The following is a 23,118-nucleotide window of genomic DNA, read 5'->3' on the forward strand; positions in this document are numbered from 1 at the left end:
GATTCTTGTGTGGTCGAATAGTTTCCATAGTTTCTGTCTTTTTTTCTAATAAAATAATCAAAGATAGTATTCCTTGCTCAACTAGAGACAGGATTTACCTGTTCAATTTCAAAAATCTCTTTTAAAGGGTTAGTTTACCCAAAAATGGGTAAATTAATTAGTTACTCAGCCTCGTTCCACACCTGTAAGACCTTAATTCATTCATCTTCGGAAGCGACTGATATTCTCGTCGCTTCATAAAATTAAGGTTGAACCACTGCAGTCACGTCGACCTTTTTTAAACAATGTCTTTAGTACCTTTCCGGACCTTGAAAGTGGTGGTTAAATTGCTGTTTATAGATGAGTCATATACCTCTCGAATTTCATCAAAAAGATCTCAATTTGTGTTCCAAAGGTGAACAAAGGTCTTGGAACGACATGACATTTTTGTGTGAACTAACCCTTTAAACACAAGTCCGGTTTGATCATCTTGGCAAAAGGTGTGCAAGTACAGCTCCTATTTGAATAGGGAAAAATTTGAATACTTTGTTTGTCAGGATTGTGTTGAAACAATATGTTGAATCAACAAAAATGAAATATAAGAGTTTAATTTTTCCCACTGCAATTTTGAATATTATGATTTCTACCATTTTTCTACAACCTGTATGACTTACTTGATTTTGTTTTATTTTATTTTAGTTTTTTTATTTTTTATTTTATTTTTATGTAGCCTTATTTACTACAGGTTTCAGCTGTATACCTGTACTGTTTTGGAGAATTATTTCCCATTTTTATTTAGAACAACTTTTCAGATCATATCCATTTTTCTGCTGAATCAGATCTTGCTGGTTAAGCTAGTCCTGGCCAGGACACAAGCATCCAAAACATGATATATGCCTGGTGACCAGCAATGCTAGTATTAAATTCTTTCTTCACATAATACTCTCTAAAGGTGAATATGTCCCTCAAAAGGCTGCTTCGAAGCTTGCTTCAAAAAACAGCCTGATTTTCTCTCACTCTCCAGCGAAGAAAAGGGCCTGTCTGCCCTCAAGAATTTCCATACAACCCCCTGTAATCTGAAACATATCACCGGCCTTACATAAACAAGGCTGTTGCTTTTTTGGCCTTTTTTCCCCCAGAATAAGCTTCAAGCTCCACAGACGTCTCATTTGTGGACTGTGTGCCTTGGCTGGCGGTCACTGAGATCACTAGGCATGTTAGAGGAGCTCTCACTGTCTTTTATAGCCTACAGTCTCGAATTGACCCCTCACCCTCTTAATAACCCCTTTCTCTCTCATGTTTACGACAGGCTACATCCATAGCCCCAAATTTCATTATTCTGTTTTTCCTTGTGCACATGAGCGACTCCTTAATAATTCCCAAATAGTGTATTCGCCTCTGCTGGAAGCCCATTTCCTCTCTCAAACGATAATGTGGTTTGATTTCATTACACAGACACATTAATGACATTATATATAATGTGTTCTAGCTAACAACATTTAGCTTGGACACAATGATGGATGTGTCATGTATTTCATTGCTTCATTTCGGTTCTTTGATGCAGACAATCACACAGTTTAGTCATATATTTTCAGGCAGGTATGTGTCCTGCTGTGTCGCTGCAGCTGTGTTACAGCCAGGTGTAACATTCACACTCTGTTCCACTCTGCTTCTCCATTTCCTTTATTTTTTAGCCAATTACCTCATTAACTGTACTTCTTTCTCTTTCTCGTCTGTTTTTGTACTTTCCATCCCTGCCCTCTTTTTACCCTGATGGAGATCACTTCTTGAAATAGCTTGCTGAGTAACGTCTGACTCTGTTTGGCTAGTCTTGTCTTTTTGTCTGCTTTTTTTCTTCTCGAGTTGGCCGTCATGTCATCCGCTACTGCTCAGTGACATCATATTGGGATCAGAACCATGTGCTAAAAGCTCTGATGAGTTAGAAATTGGCTTAGGGCCTTGTCTAGTCACTTTAACGTTGACCTCTGAAACACAATCATCAAAACATGCCTCCGTTTTCTTTCCCTCGTCCTGATGGGAGAACAAAAGTGCCTGTGATCTCAGGGAGACAAAGAAGGGAGTGGGCCAAAATAACAAAAACTTCAGCTTACTGGCGAGCTCTGAGATATACACCTGGCTCTCATTTCCTGAGTAGTCAGTGCAAAGCTAATGAAAGCGTGAAAGCTGCACGTTTCAGACATGGCTTGAAGCTTTAATAAGTGGGACACACATTTTCTCCTTTCAGGCTTTGTACACAGTAGTATGTTTGTAAAGGAGGTTAGCTTGAAAAGAGTGAGTCAAATTGAGTACAGTGGGCATGAAGAGCTTTCCAGAAAAATAATTTTTTGTCGTTGAAGGATGTGTGTGTTAAGCTTTAATGGATTGTCGGCAGTACAGAAGCAGCTGGTGTTAAACGACAAACAAATGTAAAGTTGCACAGAAACTCATTTAGAATGTGTGAGAAGAGTTGTTGTGGTGGGGGTCGAATGATGAGATGTAAAACGCGCATTCAAACGTGATTTCAATATCCTGCATTTTGAAAGAATGCATGCAAATATCTCCCAATATGAAAGCTATATTAGGCTGGGCTGTGTAGCTGTAACCATCTCTTGGCTCTTCATCATGCTTAAAGAAAAATTTGGTCTCTATTTGCACTTTGAATATTGAGAGAGTACTGTACTTTGATTATGGTTGCTTATTGTTTGCACTTAATAAGACGAGAAAACTGTTAATTTTTATTTATACTGTTTTTATTTTCTATGATCAATTTGTGGAAAGGAGTTCAGTTAGGAGGTCAAAAGTTGTAGAAGGTCATAAATCATGTACAGTTCTAGCTTCTAAGTCTGAAGAGACTCATATGAAATCATACAGGAGAGAAGTCAGTCAGTTGAGTTAGTGGCAAAACCTTTTACAGTGCTTGAGTATTGTTGTCTTTTACTGCATATGATAATTTAAATTCAGAAAGTAGAACTTAAATGACATTCATTACAAGATGATTAGTTAAAATATCTCAAATGCACCTGCAGATTATTTTAGTTATGTACTTCGTCATTTAGGATTTCTTAAAAATACTGTGTAAAAATCTTGTCTCGTTCTCGTGAACTCAGTCTCATGTCTCATCTCGTGAGCATCCCTATGTTGGCCAATAGGAAAGAAAAATCACAAAAGACTTCTCTTTAATATCTCCCTTATTTCTCTAGACCGTGAGATTCAGTGGAGGTCAAATGTAGACTTTTGCATAAGTGCTGAGAAAATGACCCCAGTAATCTTACATGTTTCCTCTAGAGTTTCAAATAAGATGTGAAAAATGTCTCCAACTGTGCTCAGAGCCACTTGCCAAGATAATAAATTTTCCAATCAAATCTGGGAGATTTTAATATATCATCCAACATTTCTCATCACATTCTCCCCAAATTATTGTGCTTTCATTTTATAACTCTTTTGACGACCGTTACTTTTATTTATCTTAAGGAATTTTAGGATTAACATCTGAGACAAAATTGAGATCTTTAAAAAGTCTTCTGGGCTGAACCTCTCTGGGGTTGCATGATAGACAGTCCAGAGGGCATTTTGCCATCAGGTCATACCCTGCTTGCTCTGTGTTAAGCTGTGGACTGAGTAACACTGATTGCTTGGTGGTAAATTGTATGCAGGGGATAAACATGGATCAGGAACAGATTATCCTTTCATTGCTGGGGTTGTGAATACACAGGCTTTGATGCACTATCTAGGAGTTGGACCATCTTATAAGTTCAACACTTTAGTCTGCATGCTTTTACCTACAGTATATGTTTATATTCCTGTGTTCCCTCTTCTCTGTGTGCACATCATCTTTTCATCTCTCTCTTTGTCTCTATTTCTCCGTTCCTCTTTTATTTATTCTGTACTGCTGTCCAGTTCAGTTAATTTTCACTCCTCTCACTTTTTACTTTTACTTGCAACTGATGTGAGGGAATTTACAGGCTGCACCCCACCCCGGTCAACCACGAGCAAATAACCGCAAGAGACCCACCCAAACAAGCCTGAAACCAGCAGTTATCCTTAGCTTGGCAAGTGATCCCTTTCTAAAATTGGTGTCAAGCTCTTATTGTCTGGAACTTCGGATGACCCGAGTGTTTTAAAGGTTGGTGAAGGGTGTAGCTCTGACTTTAAAACGTTTTAGCTTATACTGAAAAAGTTATTTTCTTTTCTTTCTTTTTTTTTAAGTAATTGAAAAGGTAAAGAGCAATTAAAGTGATAGTTGGCCCAAAAATTATTTCAAATATCATGTTCAACATTTACTCACCCTCATTTCTTTCTAAATATGTGACTTCATCTCTTCAACTGTTTTTGTCCTTATAACAACTGTCAGTGGGGTCCAAAACAACATATGCCCCCAACTTTTTTTCAGAATATCCACAGTAAGTCATAGTTTTAATCAATATAAAGGTGAGTAAATGATGACAGAATTTTCAGTTTTGTGGTGAATTACTAGTAGGTATGCTCACATCATTTTGTTCAGAAAAATAATTACTGGACAAAAATGCTGATGCTTCAACCTGTGGAGTAGATCCAGCTGTTAGAGGATGTGGCCTGTTGCTGTCTGACACGTATCCTTAATCTCCGTGAAGCAGCAACCCCTCCCCAGGCCTTCTGGGAATTGGAGGAGAAAGGATGACAGAGCCTCAGTCACTACTGCCCTTCCCAGATCTCTCTGCTTACTCCCAGGAAAACTTCTAAAACCTGGACCCCACCTCAAAGCACTCCTCTGTGCAAACACTTCATCATTCTCTGTATGTTGACCTGCCTGATCAAAAACACTACATTTTCAGAAACACTAACTCAAAGTTAAACCACAAATTATTTTTTTGCATTTTCAACAATTTTTGGGGGTAAATATGGTAAAATTAGTAAAGTACAGCTGGGTAAATCTATGAAGCTTCATCTTGATTTAAGCAAGAGTATATTTTGTATAGGCCTGTTTATCAGATGTTGATGATAATCTGATCGCAGAGGCAGATGGGAGATGACAGTTCTGTACTTTCCCACACACACCTCATGGCATGCTGGGATTCTGTTTCAATCACAATTGATTTCTGTGGGCAGTTGTCCTCTAGGAGCAGGGCAAATCTAAAGGGTTGAGTCATGTCTCTAGATGAAAATGAAACGTGATGGAATTAGTAAGATTTACCGACACGTTCTCAGAATCGTGGTGGATTTGTGACTGCATGGCCGAGTTGTGATGAGAGGACAGATGGGGGATTCAGTGGCTTGTGCTGTGTGCTGTGGCATTAATGAAAGTGATCTCAGCAATATGTTTTGACTATGACTTTGACAGAGGGCTTAATGACAGGGTGTCAAGAGAGTGGTATCAATGGAGAAAGAAAATCATGGCACCTGAAGTAGTGCGTTGGTTGTCCTTTCCTAGAGTTTTGATTTTAGCTGCCTCAGGGTTGGAATATTCTCAAAAATCGCAGAATTTCATGAGCCAATGAGTTTGCAAGTACAATGTACACCACAATTCAAACGTTTTGGGTCAGTAATGAATAATTTTATTCAGCTAGGATGCATTAAAGGGGTCATGACATGTATTTTTTTTATTATTTTAATATGTTCATTGAGGTTCACTTATAATGTTAATATATATATATATATATATATATATATATATATATATATATATATATATATATATGTATATTTTTTTTACAAAAACAAATATGTGGAAAAAACTCAATTTACAGAAAAAGCATTATGAAATTGTTTTCTTAAGGTTTGCAATGCAGCTCTCAGAGCCAATACCATTAGCTGCTTCATCTTTCAATAAAAGATGAGTTTTCTTTGCAAACTCTAGATTACAATGTTCCTCGTTTACAAAACAATCTGCAGTCAAATGCTCCTTGTAAACATATAATCCTCTGCTGCGATCCAGGACACCAAAACAAAAACACTGAAGACTGGAGTAATGGCTGCTGAAAATTCAGCTTTGCCTTCATAGGAATAAATTACTAAACATATTAAAATAAGAAAGTTATTTTAAATTGTATTATATTTTTGATTAAATAAATGGAGCCTTGTGAGCATAAGATACTTCTTTTAAAAACATTAAATCTTAACCAATCCATATCTTTTGAATGGTAATGAAAAGTGAAAAAATGTGGATTATTATTATGACTATGCTCACACTGTAGAAAAGCATTATTCATTTCCAGTTTCTTTATTTATAGCTGTTAGTTTCTATATTACAATGAGTGATGGAATATTTTTTTATAATATACTTTTTTAAAAGACTTTTGTTGCCATCAATGCCACATGCCTTTGAATTATTAGGAATAATCATATATGTAGAATAAATTTTCCTTTAACTTTTTAGATAAAAGAGACGAGTTCATTGTACTCTAAAAATTCAAGATTAAATATCAGGATGTAAACTTATGAAAAACTAAATTGACTATTTTGGTAAAAAAAAAACTTGACTAACTTTTTAATTGGGCCTTAGATGTAAACGATAAATTAAAAATGTAAGATATTGCCTCTTTAATCTTTAAGTTCTGAATTGAACACTAAATCTCTTCATTAGAAAAATGGATAGTTCAAATATGATCATATAGGATATCAAAATGACCCCTCTGGCATTGTCATTAGTTGACTTTGTTGTCCCTTAGGGGCTGATGTGGGTGAGTAGAGCCAGCCTGCTGTGTTGGGGTGTGGAGGCCTGGCCTCTGCTCCTTACACACAGACCTCACATTGACAGAAGAACAATGGAGCGGGTACACCGCAGTATCCTACCCCGCAGGCTGGCACAAAAGAGCCTTTTCATGCATGCTGCTCCAGGGCTGGCCTGACAGGCTGCTGCCACCAAAGGCACAAGCATCACTGCCATCACTGCCATGCCTGAAACATTTCTTATTATTATCAATGTTGAAAATAGCCATGTTGCTTCATGTTTTTGTGGAAACTGATAAATATTTGATCATGATTCTCTGATTAATAGAAAGTTCAAAAGAATATAATTTGTTTGAAATAGAAGTCTTTTGTAACATTATAAATGTTGCAATGAAAGGGTGACTTCATGTTGACAATTTTAGTTTTTTGGGTGAATTCATTTGGGTGAGTTTAAAATACATACACCATGTGCACACTTGGAGCTGACTTTTGAATATGCTTCATGATGTGTCCATGGTGATTTATTCTTGTTTAAAGGATCGCTGCTCATTCTATGAATCCCTGATGCATTTGTAAGAAGACCTAAGGGAATTTAGGCCTGTTTTCTGTGACTTGTTTGTGTGAATGTTGTTGTATGGTACATTTCTGCTCTGTGGGGTGTAAGTAAGGTACTCCCGGAGGACTGATGCAGTTCTTAATACTACTGAGTCTAACTGTTCAACTTATACCTGGATGCTTAAATTAAATTAATTGAGTCAGAAGAGGATGCAAATAGGATGTATTGTGTTTTTTTACATTTTCAACATTCTGTAATGTGTAATGTTGCTGTTTGAGCATAAAATTTTTTGCAAGTTTACAAAGCAAATAAGTTGACTCCAAAGAGAGTTGTTCTCTTTATCAGTAAGCACTGTTTCTGAAGTCCCTAAAAAATGCCTCGATTGTAGTTTTGAGTTTTCTTCTGGGAACATACATGTCACAAAATTCCTAGTTTAAATGTGCAATGGTGATTTTCTACAGAAACATTTTTTCTTACACTGGTTGAAAGTCTGCTCATATCCTGATAGCTATCACTATGTTAAATGGTCTGTATTTTTATAAATATATATAATCTGTGGAAGGTGTAGGACCATAAATGTTCATCAAATCTTTATAATCAGTCCAAATGAAATAATACAATGTCCAACCTGCATGTCGCTGTATGTTTTTACCAACCCGATCTCACGGCAATTCGTACGTATTTTATGAGGTGGCTAAATCGTATGAATTCATACGACCTCACTCGTACTAATTCATACGTTTTTTGCTAAATCGTATGTATTTTACGAGTTGACAAATTCGTATGAATTCATACGAATGACCTACCCCAAACCCCGCCCCTAAACCTAACCGTCACTGGGGTTTAGACAAATCGTACGAATTCGCACGAGTGAAGTCGTATGAATTTATACGAAATAGCCACCTCGTAGAATAAGTACGAATTGGTCGTGAGATAGCGTTGGTTTTTACATTCCCTTCGTCATCAGCGTATTTCATGCTATACAGTACATGTTAGAGACAGACCTCAGTCACAGAGCACCACAAACAAACAGCAGCCACCTTTTACAGTTCTTAGCAAATCAAAACAATGACCATATGCTGCGTTCTCGCCATAACTACCGTAATTAAGAGATGGCAACCCGTGACGTTCTAACTGGACCTGTTCAGTCAGACTTGGAATTATGCATTTCCATGACAACCGCATCAACACCGAAATGAATCTGCAGCAGTCAGGTACAAGCTCTCTGAGTTGTTTACGTTCAATAATATTGTAATGTTATGTGCTTTGAGACATGAGGTAGTTTAACGCCGTCTTTTGTGGCGCTTTGCTGAGATCAGCTGTGTGTGTGTGTGTGTGTGTGTGCATGTGCGTTCATGTGGATGCTAGCAGGCTTACATTAGCATTTCCCAGATCTCCTACTACTAAATAAATCCTATAAAGGACATGACATTTCTGAAACACACTCAAAGCGGTTGACCGATCACAACACACAGGTCTAGCTGACCAATCACAGCACATTACGCTTTCAAAAGGAGAAGCTTCATAGAGACAGTAACTGAGCGTTACTGACAGACTGGGAAGAGAGATGCTGCAACAATGTAAAATATTTGAAAAATAATGTTATTTGATTCTAGAAGACCCAAAACAAAATCAAGACTTTGTAAATGGGCATAATACGGCTTTTTTAGTTCAGTATGAGATTATGAGGTCATGCCTCAAACGTTTAAGCACACTGACTGGGGCAGGATGGAGCTCAGGGAGGCTTGGCAATCCCACAGGTTGAGAAGAAAGGATGCCTTATTCTACAAGGCTTGACCCAGGTCTGTTCGGAAGAACAAGGAAGTCAGGTTCCCCTGAGGATGGAGCTCAAAACAGCCTGCTTTTTCAAAGCAGGGTGAACGTCAACTGTTGGCTTCATGCGACCAAGGAGTTTAGGGTGGATGTGGAGATATAATAGTCGTTGGGTTGTCTGAATGACTAGTCAGTTTGGCTGGTGCTGGTCCAGAACTAACCAGCCTGAAAATTCATGCTGGTCTTTTCAGCAGGATTTATTATTGTGCAAACAGATTATGCAGCTCATGAAACATGACCTTGACCATCCTGCACTTTTTATTTGCTTTTGATTCCTAACAGAGATAATTCATTAAGCTGCCCTTTTTCTTTACATAAGGCACTGAAATATGATTATACAAGCCACACCGACCACAAACCAAACAGATCTTTTATAAAGTCATGTTTAAACAAATAGTCCATATGCATGAATGTGAATACAGCAAATCAATCATGTGCTCGTCTTTCTGCTGCAGGTTTGAAAAGGGTCGTATCTACACCTACATTGGAGAAGTGGTGGTGTCTGTTAACCCTTACCGTGCCATGAACATTTACGGGCGGGACACCATCGAGCAGTACAAAGGCAGAGAGTTGTACGAGCGTCCGCCACATCTTTTTGCCATCGCAGATGCTGCGTACAAAGCCATGAAGAGGAGGAACAAAGACACTTGCATTGTTATCTCAGGTAGACTATGTCTGTGTTGTGACTCACAATCAAGCTTAGGGGTAATTCTGTGGAGCAGTAATCTTATGATTTAAGGAAAAAAAGGCATTACTTGAAGGGATAGTTCACCCAAATATGAAAATTAACCCATGATTTTCTCACCCTCAAACCATCCTAGGTATATATGACTATCTTCTTTCAGACAAGCACAATCAGAGATATATTTAAAAATATCCTGGCTCTTCCAAGCTTCGTAATTGTAGTGAATGGAGGGTGCGATTTTGAAGCCCAAAAAAATGCATCCATCTTAAAAAATAATCCATATGGCTCCAGGGGGTTAATAAAGGCCTTCTGACGCATGACATATTGACGAATGCCCCCCATTCACTACCATTATAAAGCTTGGAAGATCCTGGATATTTTTAGATATATCTTCAGTTGTGTTTGTCTGAAAGAAGATAGTCATATACACCTAGGATGGCTTGAGGGTGAGTAAATCATGGGATAATTTTAATTTTTGGCTGAGCTATCCCTTTAATCTTCAAATAATAATAAAAATAGCCTCTTTTCTTCCTCCTATCTGATTAAATAACAGGCCTTACTGGAATTCAGGCTTTCCGGAGTCTTCTTGTGCGGGGCCTCAGTATGACTAGGAATGATGTGATTAGATCTGTGGTCAGATGAGAATTGCTTGGCACTGACGTGGTGTGTGGTTTCCCAGTCACAGTGGACTTCTTGAGAAGAAGCTCACAATAGAGTTCAGTGCATGAGCAAATTGCTTTCTCAAGACATGCCCATTGTGTGAAAAAGATTAACGACAATATGGTTGTTTCACAATTTCTACAATAATGTGTCTCAGAGATGGTGTTTGTTTTTTGTCTGGGTCGCTGTGGAACTATGCTGAGGTGGGGCACATAGCTCAAGGGGAATAATCTGGTGACTACTCAGATATTGCCTCTATAAGAAAACATGGATTATTATCCAGAGAGTGACCACAGGTGGTGACTACACTTCAAAAATATTTGGTATGTGTGGTGCCATCTTGTGGCAAATAGAGGAACTTGCTGTTTATTTAACAAATAAATTCCATGAGATTTTTTTTGTTTGTAGCCTTAATTTTTCCTCCTAGACTTCCTCTCTGTTCTAGGGAAATGCAAAAATGTGTATTTGATACTTATGATAAATAAAAACAGTAATATTGTGAAACATTATTACAATTAAAGTAACTGTTTACATTTTAAGAAAAATGTGATTTTAATAAGTGTAACCTATTCCTGCGATGGAAAGCTACGTTTTCAGCAGCCATTACTCCAGTCTTCAGTGTCACATGATCCCAATAATAACATCATCACAAGCTGATTTGACTCCTGATTTGGTGAAACATTTCTTATTGTCAAAGATTTGCTGCTCTTTAAACCGTGATACATATTTTATCAGGATTCTCTGTTGAAAAGAAAGTTCAAAAGAACTTTTTATTTAAAACGGAAACCTTTTGTAACAATGCATTGTCTTTTCTGTCACTTTTGATCAATTTAATGCATCCTAATGCATTCAATGCAATGAGTATTATTAATTTCTTAAAATACTGACTCCAAACTTTTCAACAGACATGTACAGTGAAGTTCAAAAATAAACATACTACAAATTTAAACATTTCTATTCGTTTTTCATTCGAATAAGTATGCTGTTTATGTATGTTCTTAGAAATTTGCATGCAAAATAGAAGCGTTTTCACCAGTGGTTATATTTCATTGTAGATTGTAATAGTATTTACTTCATTTTATCCAATTATACTGTTATATATACAGTATAAAGCATTAGTCATTGTTTGTTTATTTTGCAGGGGAGAGCGGAGCTGGAAAAACAGAGGCTAGTAAATACATTATGCAATATATCGCTGCTATCACCAATCCCAGCCAAAGAGCAGAGGTGGAGAGGTACGTACAACAAAAGCCTTTCTGTCCCTCTCTCCACGCTGCTGCAGTGATGAGTCATATTAAGACCATGCTGCATAGCATGCCTCTTTAATGTTATAAACAACAACTGCTGAGTATTTGATGTTGTGTATGTGGATGCCATTCATAATCATACGAATCTTTGCTTAGTTGCGACTATGAGAAAGCAGAATTTTCAAAGTTTCTCATGGTAGTGAGTGAATGAATAATACATTGGAATTAGCCTCACAGGGAGCAATAGTGATAGAAGTGAAATGTAGGGCAGAGATTAAAATAGTGCTGGGTCACACTAATTGAAATATGATGGATCTAAGTCGAGCTTGGTGAATAAATGATAGGAAAATCTACTGTGCTTCATTCTTTATCTCTGTTTTATCTACGTAGCTTAAAAAAATATAGCGCTCAGTATGTTGGGCCTGTAATGTTTATTTAATCATAAAGATCTTTATATATCCCTACGGCAACATTCTGCATTTTCCTTCATTTTTGTATCTTAACTATGACTGCAGTAATAGTAATAACAATAAAATCAGGCTTTGTAACTGTTATCCAGTTTTAGATGTATAGTGCTTTGTGCTACATTTCATATCACTGTTATTGCACCCTGTAGATATGGTTTATTTTCTCTGCTTGCTAAAGGTTAAAGCTCTTTTAAAACTGGGCATTGATCAGCGGAAAATATTTTCTAGGAAGTACATCTAAAAACAGGGGTTTTTGTAGTCAATAGTAATTTCCAACCAGGGTAACATACAGTATACTTGAGGGGGTACTTTAGCAGATTTTAGAGGATAATAAGATTTTGCTTCTGCTTTGCTAAACCGATAAAACAGAAATTTGTCTTTAAAATGAATAAATTATTAGGCCAGTTAAAAGATCATTAAAAATAATTCAATTTAATGGTGCTTTTGGGATACCTAAAGAGAAAGAAGTTTGGCAACACTGCTGTAGGCCCAATGCAAAAGCAAAGTGGAATTTTACAGGATGTTGTAGCTATTTGTGTCACAAAATGGAGGAAAATGTCCTGCTTAATGCCTGACAGGCATGCAACAGTAGAGTTAGGACCTCTTCAGCCTGTCAGGCACTAAGCAGGGCACTTTCCTCCAATGTGCAGTGTAGGTCATGCATATCTGTACTGCAGGAGAACCAATGCTGAGCATTCTGTGGTCTGACCGATGCAGCAGGCCCCATAAATCATCCTCTGAAGCACACTTAACCACCATGCTGGGATACCACATGGTGATACTATATACACTAAAATAGCCAGATATAACCATGCATACTGGCTCATAAAGGCTTCAAACAGACAGATTAGTGTATTTATTCTAATACCAAATGTCAGGAGCAATCAGATCCATCAGCCTCATATTGATACTGACGCTCATTTAGCTAAAGTGGTGAAATGATGCACAAGTGGCTTATAAATGTTGTAGAAATGAAAAGAGTGTGTGTTTATACAGGGTGAAAAACATGCTGCTGAAGTCCAACTGTGTCCTGGAGGCTTTTGGGAATGCCAAGACCAACCGTAATGATAACTCCAGCCGGTTCGGCAAGTACATGGATATCAACTTTGATTTTAAGGGAGACCCGATTGGTGGCCATATCAACAACTACCTGCTTGAGAAGGTAGGGGGTGCTAAAGAGGAGCAGCTTAGAACTGACTCTTTCATAGGATCAAATATATATGTATCATATATTCAAAACCACCCAAAAAAGCTGCCATCTAACTACCACCCTAGAAATGACCTAGCAACCACTTAGCAATGTGTTTAAAACATTCACAAAACAACCACCCACAACACCCTATCATTACTGCAGACCGTGTGCTCGGGCACACACCACTCAGTTTTGTCTTGCTTGATCGTATTATGTGTGCTGGTGAAGCTGTGACATTTTTATGTTTATTATAAATGCATATGATTTTTATCCTTAACACTTTTATCTGTTTTTGATTTCTTACTTAGTCCCGAGTCATTTTTCAGCAGGAAGGAGAGAGGAGTTTCCACTCTTTCTACCAGGTGAGTGAAGGACTTGAGGAGTTGAGATGCTGTTTTTATGATGCTAGACACCAGACAAATCCTACCAAACCTGTTTATGGCCCCACTGTCAGAGCCTTCAAAGGCCAATCATTTCTCACTTTTATTGCCCTGACAAAATAATGTCCTATCGCTTCAAAACATCAGAACAATTCCATCTGTCTTTTACTGCTTTGCAAACCATTATTATCAAGGCTATAATTTACATGCTTCTTCATATCAACACAAGAGAAATGATCCTGTGGGGAAAGTCAAAAGTGCTTTTAAATGTGTTTTTCAGCTGGTGAAAGGAGCTCCAGATGCTCAGCTGCGGTCACTGCACATTCAAAGAGATCCCACAGCATACACCTACATTAAAGTCGGAGGCCAGATAAAGGTATTGCACCATGTACAAATTAAAAGAGACCATTATGGGTGGTATTGTACGTGTAATATTATACAGAAAGTTTTGTTTGGTTTTTATAGATATCATAAAGGATCTCAAGACCTTCTTTGGGATCTCTGGAAAATAAAATCATTGCAGGGGCAATCACAAATAATTGTGCAGGGAATTTGATTATTTTTGTTCCTTGGTACAGTAGCCATTGGTGCATATTAAAACCTATTTGTAATAGCCTGTTGAGTCACCCAGCACTGTTCCATTGCTTCTGCAGGGAGTTTAACGAGCGGGTGCGAAAACAAATTTATAGCAACAAACAAGGTGTCGTCATGGAACAGGCTGGATTGCTGAGCTCACAGAGGTCTGAAACAAACAGCCTGGAGTGTTTTGAACATTTCATGCCAGTTCCCAAGTCTTTTGTAGGTGAACATGCTGGCTAAACTTCACACTCTGTCCAGCACAACTGTGGCTGCAAAAGGTTCCTGCTGTATGAAATCAGTGTTACTCTGCTGGAGCTGTTAGCAATGAGTATGCCAGCATAATTACCAATTTGAGTGTTGCGCTTTTGCTTTAGGAAGTCTGGGGATTAGTAGCTGTGTCAGCAATTTCCAGCTTTTAATTGCACTGCTATCAATTCAATGTGAAACTAATAGTAGGTTTAATGACCTCCCATTTCAATATCATTGATTTACCTTCACTAAATGAAAGGCTTTTAGCCAGTCTACATTTCGGTAAAGGCCGACCGTGCTGTTATCCCTAAAGCTGAATTAATAGCATGTACTGTTAAAAGCAAGATCAGAAAGAGGATGTTTTAACTAAACTTTATTTAATCTGTCAAGATGTGCTTTTGTTTGTGACCGTAACTCACCTAGATTCTCTTTCCAATCTTGCAGTCGTCTATAAATGACAGTGCTGAATATAAAGCTGTTGCTGATGCAATGAAGATCATTGGCTTCACTGTAGAGGAGATTCAGACGGTCTACAAGATCCAGGCTACCATCTTGCATCTGGTGTGTAGTATTTCCTAAGCTTGTTCAGAAAGTATTTCCAACTGCAGCTAGTATTGCCCAAACTTATTGATTGATGAATTATTTAATCTTTCCAGGGAAATCTGAAGTTTGGAAGTGATGGAGATGTGACTCTCATTGAGAACTCTAAGCTAGTGTCTGTGCTGGGGGATTTGCTGTCCACCAAAGAGGAGAATGTAGAGAAGGCTCTGCTCTATCGCACTGTGGCCACCGGGCGTGATGTGATTGACAAACAGCATACTCATCAAGAGGCCAGTTATGGTCGTGATGCCTTGGCCAAGGTATGAATTGGGACTCTGGGAGTCTTTTTTTAGGAGACAAATAAAATTGTGGTAACACAGCTGTGAATAAACCTGCTGGACCAATAATTTGCATATGAACTTCATGCCAATGTCTGAATTAAAACTTCTACAGGCCCTAAATATGATGCATGACTGTTTTGGTCCACTGTAATGATAATGATAATAATAATGTCACCTTCTGCACGGTATATCTGAGGTATGTTTGTATTATATGTTGTACTCTTGTATATTTTAGTATTTATATAGTGAATAAGTGTAATAAAATTGCACATACAGTGGGTACAGAAAGTATTCAGACCCCCTTAAATTTTTCACTCTTTGTTATATTGCAGCCATTTGCTAAAATCATTTAAGTTCATTTTTTTTTTCCTCATTAATGTACACACAGCACCCCATATTGACAGAAAAACACAGAATTGTTGACATTTTTGCAGATTTATTCAAAAAGAAAAACTGAAATATCACATGATCCTAAGTATGCAGACCTTTTGCTCAGTATTTAGTAGAAGCACCCTTTTGATCTAATACAGCCTAATACAGAGTCTTTTTGGGCAAGATGCAACAAGTTTTCCACACCCGGATTTGGGGATCCTCTGCCATTCCTCCTTGCAGATCCTCTCCAGTTCTGTCAGGTTGGATGGTAAACGTTGGTGGACAGCCATTTTTAGGTCTCTCCAGAGATGCTCTATTGGGTTTAAGTCAGGGCTCTGGCTGGGCCATTCAAGAACAGTCACGGAGTTGTTGTGAAGCCACTCCTTCGTTATTTTAGCTGTGTGCTTAGGGTCATTGTCTTGTTAGAAGGTAAACCTTCGGCCCAGTCTGAGGTCCTAAGCACTCTGGAGAAGGTTTTCGTCCAGGATATCGCTGTACTTGGCCGCGTTCATCTTTCCCTCGATTGCAACCAGTCGTCCTGTCCCTGCAGCTGAAAAACACCCCCATAGCATGATGCTGCCACCACCATGCCTTTACTGTTGGGACTGTATTGGACAGGTGATGAGCAATGCCTGTTTTTTTCCACACATACCACTTAGAATTAAGGCCAAAAAGTTCTATCTTGGTCTCATCAGAACAGAGAATCTTATTTCTCACCATCTTGGAGTCCTTCAGGTGGTTTTTAGCAAACTCCATGCGGGCTTTCATGTGTCTTGCACTGAGGAGAGGCTTCCGTCGGGCCACTCTGCCATAAAGCCCCGACTGGTGGAGGGCTGCAGCGATGGTTGACTTTCTACAACTTTCTCCCATCTCCCGACTGCATCTCTGGAGCTCAGCCACAGTGATCTTTGGGTTCTTCTTTTGGGTTCTTCCCCGATAGCTCAGTTTGGCCGGACGGCCAGCTCTAGGAAGGGTTCTGATCATCCCAAACGTCTTCCATTTAAGGATTATGGAGGCCACTGTGCTCTTAGGAACCTTAAGTGCAGCAGAAGTTTTTTTTGTAACCTTGGCCAGATCTGTGCCTTGCCACAATTCTGTCTCTGAGCTCTTTAGGCAGTTCCTTTGACCTCATGATTCTCATTCACATGTACTGTGAGCTGTAAGGTCTTATATAGACAGGTGTGTGGCTTTCCTAATCAAGTCCAATCAGTATAATCAAACACCGCTGGACTCAAATGAAGGTGTAGAACCATCTCAAGGATGATCAGAAGAAATGGACAACACCTGAGTTAAATATATGAGTGTCACAGCAAAGGGTCTGAATACTTAGGACCATGTGATATTTCAGTTTTTCTTTTTTAATAAATCTGCTGTGTGTACATTAATGAAGAAAAAAATTAACTTAAATGATTTTAGCAAATGGCTGCAATATAACAAAGAGTGAAAAATTTAAGGGGGTCTGAATACTTTCCGTACCCTCTGTATATATGCACATATCATATATACATACACACTACCAAAAGTTTGGGATCAGTAAGATTATTATATATATATATATATATATATATATATATATATATATATATATATATATATATATATATATATATATATATATATATATATATATATATATATATATATATATATATATATATATATATATATATATATATATATATATATATATATATATATATATATATTTTTTTTTTTTTTTTCAAAAGAAACAAAACATTCTATTTCAAATACCTGAAAAAAGTCATGGTTAACACAAAAATATTAAGAAGCACAACCTTTTTTTAACTGTGATTATTATATATATTATATTTCCTTGAGCACCAAATCAGGATATTAGAATGATTTCTGAAGGATCATGTGACACTGAAGACTGGAGTAATGGCTGCTGAAAATTCAGTTTTGCCATCACAGGAATAAATTACATTTTAAAATATATAAAAATAGAAAACAATTATTTTAAATTGTAATAATCTTTCATAAATTTCTGTTTTAATGTATTTTTGATCAAATAAATGCAGACCCAGTGAGCATAAGAGACTTTAAAAAAAGTTTTAATGACCCCAAACGTTTGAATGGTAGTGTATATATTCCTTATATCTTTATGTACTGTTGCTACTTCTCTTTTTCTCTTTCTCTTTCATAGCTATAGAGAAAAAAAAATGTCGTAGCTGTACAATTACAATAAAAAGCTTGACCAAGACAGACACATTTGTTTGACCGATTAAACTATTCACATCTACGTTTCTTCTTCCACCAGTTTCACTCCTCTTTATTTGCTACTCACAGGCCATTTATGAGCGGCTTTTCTGTTGGATTGTGGGAAGAATCAATGACATCATTGAGGTGAAAAACTATGACGCCAAGGTTCATGGGAAGAACACAGTCATTGGAGTCCTGGACATCTATGGCTTTGAGATCTTTCAGAATAACAGGTGAGGGTATATGCTGTTCTGATATGAGGATCTTTACTGCCTGCATTATTCAGCTCTGTTTACTATAATTAGAGTGTCTCTCCTGAATATCTTCCTTGTTTTATCCAGCTTCGAGCAGTTCTGTATAAACTACTGTAATGAAAAACTACAGCAGCTCTTCATTCAACTGGTGTTGAAACAAGAGCAGGAAGAGTATCAGCGTGAGGGCATCCCCTGGAAACATGTGGGTTTTATTTGATGGTTTCTCTGTGAACTTTTCACATCTTCACTCTTTATGTTATACAAAAAGAAACTCATTTCATATTGATCTAGCTTTACTGCAACTAAATAAACTTTTTTGTGATTTGTGTGTTCATGGAAACAGATCGACTACTTTAACAATCAGATCATCGTGGATCTGGTGGAGCAGCAGCATAAAGGCATTTTTGCGGTCCTGGATGAGGCGTGCATGAATGTGGGGAAGGTGACAGATGAGATGTTCCTGCAGGCTCTCAATGGAAAACTGGCAAAACATGCCCACTACACTAGCCGCAAGGTATTGAAAATAACAACTGGGTAAAGTTTATGTTTTTGAAAGGAGCCTCTTATGCTCGTTAAGGATGCATTTATTTGATTAAAAAGTAAAAACAGCAATATTGATAATACTGTAGTCTTAATTGAATTGTATGCATTACCCTGAATCAACACAAGGAGGCAATAATGGTTAGTGAAAAAATGTCCTCCAGTATTTCTCACTACTTAGACTTCGGTGATGTCACTGGCAACCAATGGACTGATGTCTCAGCCTTGGCAAAGTGTCAGAAAGCAAGAGGGAGTAGGAGAGTTATGGATAGAGACGGACTGAGATAAAGATAGAAAAAGGCAGTAAACAAAACAAAATGTAAACATACCTTGCAGAGCTCTAGACAGACAGGATCTCTGGATACTGATGGGCTGGTCACGCAGTGCAGTGGGCACAGACCCAGATGAGGGTCAGTTCAGGTACTTCTTTATCAAACTGTGCTCAGAATCTGCCCTCAGCTCACACATGCTGCATTCATACCAAAGGGAGGAAGCTAAAGCGAGCAGGCATCGTCTGCCCCTAGATAATTCCCCGTGTCAGGCTGTGTGAATAATCAGAAGTCTCCCTGGATGCAGGAATAATAAGTGTCCTTCAGAGCTCATTTGTAATGCAGAGGGTTACTCCTCACTGTGGAGGAATCTCAGGCCTGTTAGCTAGATAGATGATGTGTCTTTCTCCTGCTGCGTGTGAGCAAAACATCTGCATGAGTGTATCCATTTCAAAGTATATGCTTTAGATATGTAAACACCTCTCTCACCAAATTCGACATGGTATATGAGCATATGAAAGAGAAACAGATGGATCAGTAGGTGAAAATGGAAAAGGAAAGCTCTCTTATATCTTCAGGTGTATGTATCTCACAAATTTAAATACATCTTTCAGAGACACCTCTGAGATGTTTCCAGGCTTGTTTGTGGGAGAAATGTGCAGGCCACTTTAACAGCATAATTAATGGTTGCTTGTTAAAAATCTGTGTCTGAGTCTCTTGTGATTTCCTTCTTTGCTTTGCTTTTTTTCATCTGCAGTCTCGGTTTAAGAGGGGAAGTTTCACCCTTGGTTGATTTCAAGTATGAAAAGTATGCTCTGTGGACCGGAGTTCTTTCTCTGTAGTTCCTTTCTCTTAACTTGGGCCTGACATGAAACATGGAACTTGCTCTGCCATAAGCTGAACTGGCTGTAGAGCATAGCAGATTGCAGCAGTGAGGAAGAGATAAATAGCTCATTATTTCATAAAGTTGCTCTTTTTGGACTTTTATGGTGTGTTTACATTTGGAAGGTTTTGTTCAGTTAAAACAAACTCTGGTTCATTTGAATAAGCGCGAACACTGCCATCCCATTCCTGGTGCGCACTAAACAAGTGGAGCGAGACCCCTGAAAAGACGGGTCTCTGTACACTTTCAAATAAACTTTCTGGTTCTGTGCGACTGAAATACAGTATGTATGCAACACGGTCCAAAGACATGTAAGAGAACCAAAAACAGGACATGATGTCAGAAGATTCGACTCTAAAAAGGATTGCTATGTTGCCCATCACAGTTCGGTACAGGCATCAGAACCACGTCTCCTCACAGCAGATATTCATTTGTGTGTGTGACGGAGGGATTCCTGCCACTGTTTTGACTTCCTCTATACATTTTGTAAGCTCTTCATGAGCTTTCAGCTCATATACCATCATATGTATGCACATACAGTGAGCACATTTAGCTCAGCACACAGCATTGTTTTGGATGTTCAACAAGTTCTGAACAATGATAATTGAAACGCACACACACACATGCACCGATCAGGCATAACACTATGACCGCTTTCCTAATATTGTGTTGTCCCCCTTTACTGCCAAAACTCCACTAGACCCCTGAAGGTGTGCTGTGGTATCTGGCACCAAGATGTTAGCAGTAGATCTTTTAAGTCCTGTAAGTTGTGAGGTGGAGCCTCCATGGATCAGACTTGTTTGTTCAGCACATCCCACAGATGCTTGATTGGACTGGTCTGCAGCTATGCAGTCCCATACGCAACAAACTGTGATGCACTATGTATTCTGACACTTTTCTATCAGAACCAGCATTAACTTCTTGAGCAATTTGAGCTGCAGTAGCTTGTTTGTTGATCGGACCACACTGGCCGCCCATGACCCTGTCGCCGGTTCTCCACTGTTCCTTACTTGGACCACTTTTGATAGATACTGACCACTGCAGACCGGGAACACTCCACAAGAGCTGCAGTTTTGGAGATGCTCCGACCCAGTTGTCTAGCCATCACAATTTGGCCCTTGTCAGAGTTGTTCAAATCCTTACACTTGCCCATTTTTCCTGCTTCTAACACATCAACTTTTCACTTGGTGCATAATATATAATCAGATTCACTTCACCTGTCAGTGGTCATAATGTTATGCCTGATCAGTGTATACAGTATATGTATATATGTCCACATTTTAACATTAATAGTTGTTGCAAATGGATGCTGGGTTGCCTTCTGCAAATTCTGCATGTGTTGGGCCCTTTTCCATTGGCCAAGAGATGTTATTTTCATGCAGACTGGAACAATGAGGATTTTTTTCTAATACTGATAGTAAATCAGCCCAAAACAACACAAAAATTTTCATATGAAGGAGAGAACTTTATCAAATCTTTATTTTATATTATAAAAAAAAAAATAAAAATAAATAAATAAATAAAAAAATAAATATATATATATATATATATATATATATATATATATATATATATATATATATATATATATATATATATATATATATATTATACCATTTATTATTGATTATACTGGTTATTCTTTACTGATAACTTTCTGAGGCTCCAATGTGAGTGCTTTGTGCATTAAGGTATTACCATTATTGTATTCATTGAGCATTCCAAATATCCCTGCCCTATGCAAAAGGCCAAATGTCGCTGGAGTCATGGTCTAGTGGTGAGATGTTGAGTTTTGGTGCTCATATGGGAGATGGTGATTCAGTACTCTCTGAGAATACTTTGCCCTCTTTAGATGTCAAAAGACAAAATTGTTAGTGGTAAAGGTGTACTTTCATATCTAACTGCTTGAAAAAAAGAGTTTGCCTCAGCCTGTATGCTCTCTACACTTCATCTAAGATGAAAACATCAGATTTAATGGCAGATCTAGCCTTGAGCTGACATATTCGTCTCAATAAGGTGCTTCATTTAACACCACTTACACCTTCTCATTGTGCTTTATCAGCTTATCTACGTCTCCCTTCATGTGCCTCACATTCTCTAGATGTTCACTGTGCTTCCCACATTCTCATCACACCCTTAAAATAGCTTTGATCCCTCCAGGTGTTTGCTATAAAAATGCCTCTTTTCCCTTCAGCTTTTAATTACTGTTATTTGCTGACACAAGCGGCTGCCTGACAGTATGTGTTGGGGGCTTCGTTCTTCTCTCCTGTTCTTTTCTTTGATCCCAATTTCGCCCTCCCCTCACCCCTTGTTTTCCCTCTCTTCATCACGTGCCTATTGCAGGTGTGGCCGTGTGAGAGGATGCTGCTATGGGTGCCTGGTTGTGTGAAGGCAAGGGCAGGCTCATTACCCGATCAGGTTTGTGTAGGCCGCAGCAACCAGCCAATTAGCCTTCAGTTTCTGTTCCTGGATAAGAGCTCTGCTGGCCTCTGTGGCCCGCTCTTCTGCAGAACTGTTCATTAGGAAGAGATCATGACTTGTTTTCATCTTAGTGGAAGTAATTGCGTTGTTTTTTTGTATAGTGACTTGTGAAGCACTGACACACGTTTAACACTTAAGTTACTGGGTAATTGGTGTATGAAATCCCAGTGTTGACACGTCATTGTACCTAATTTTTGGGTACAGCTTTGCAGGATTAGCATTAGTTGGGTTGTTTTTCTTAAGGTTTTTTTCACATGGCTCACATTAGCGTTGCCCAGTGCATTGAACTCTGCTTCAGCTTTAACCCACAGTGCTGGTCAAGCACAACTCAAAGTTCAAGCGATTTCAACTTTGACCTTACTTGCTACTGACCTTTCGGAGTGCAGCCAATTTGTATGAAATCTATCTGTCCAAAAACATTCCCATGATTTATGCCTTGTGTATTTTGGAGTAAAAAGCAACAAAAAAAGTTTAAAAACATTCAAACTTTAAAAAGAGATCTTGGGGATTCTATTTGTTAATGTTAGTTAACCTGAACTAACAATGACAAATACTTATAAAGCATTTATTTATCTTAATTTTAATTTTAATACATTATAAAAAATTAAAGTTGTGTTTGTTAATATTTAATAGACCTGAGCTAGCATTGAAAAACAGTGAACAGTTGTCATTTTATTAACTAATGTTTACAGAAAGTTTTATTAACTAACGTTAACAATCAAATACTGTAACAAATGTATTGCTTA

The 23,118-nt window shown here is 38.0% G+C and overlaps 1 protein-coding gene across 2 annotated transcripts in view; it reads left to right on the top strand.

Moving 5' to 3' along the window:
• Nucleotides 1–23,118, top strand: part of myo1d (myosin 1D) — a 76,876-nt gene that overhangs the window by 7,573 nt on the left and 46,185 nt on the right. Inside the window, exons 2-11 of one of the 2 annotated variants that reach the window (XM_067369057.1) lie at nt 9,469–9,677; nt 11,500–11,593; nt 13,069–13,234; nt 13,573–13,626; nt 13,925–14,020; nt 14,917–15,033; nt 15,129–15,332; nt 18,033–18,178; nt 18,287–18,401; nt 18,543–18,713. In XM_067369057.1, the coding sequence (XP_067225158.1) occupies nt 9,469–9,677; nt 11,500–11,593; nt 13,069–13,234; nt 13,573–13,626; nt 13,925–14,020; nt 14,917–15,033; nt 15,129–15,332; nt 18,033–18,178; nt 18,287–18,401; nt 18,543–18,713 (1,372 nt within the window). The remainder of the gene's footprint in view (nt 1–9,468; nt 9,678–11,499; nt 11,594–13,068; nt 13,235–13,572; nt 13,627–13,924; nt 14,021–14,916; nt 15,034–15,128; nt 15,333–18,032; nt 18,179–18,286; nt 18,402–18,542; nt 18,714–23,118) is intronic. The other variant, XM_067369058.1, reaches the window with a different exon arrangement.

The sequence above is a fragment of the Chanodichthys erythropterus genome, chromosome 19 (genome assembly GCF_024489055.1).
Source record: "Chanodichthys erythropterus isolate Z2021 chromosome 19, ASM2448905v1, whole genome shotgun sequence".
NCBI classification, from domain to species: domain Eukaryota; kingdom Metazoa; phylum Chordata; class Actinopteri; order Cypriniformes; family Xenocyprididae; genus Chanodichthys; species Chanodichthys erythropterus.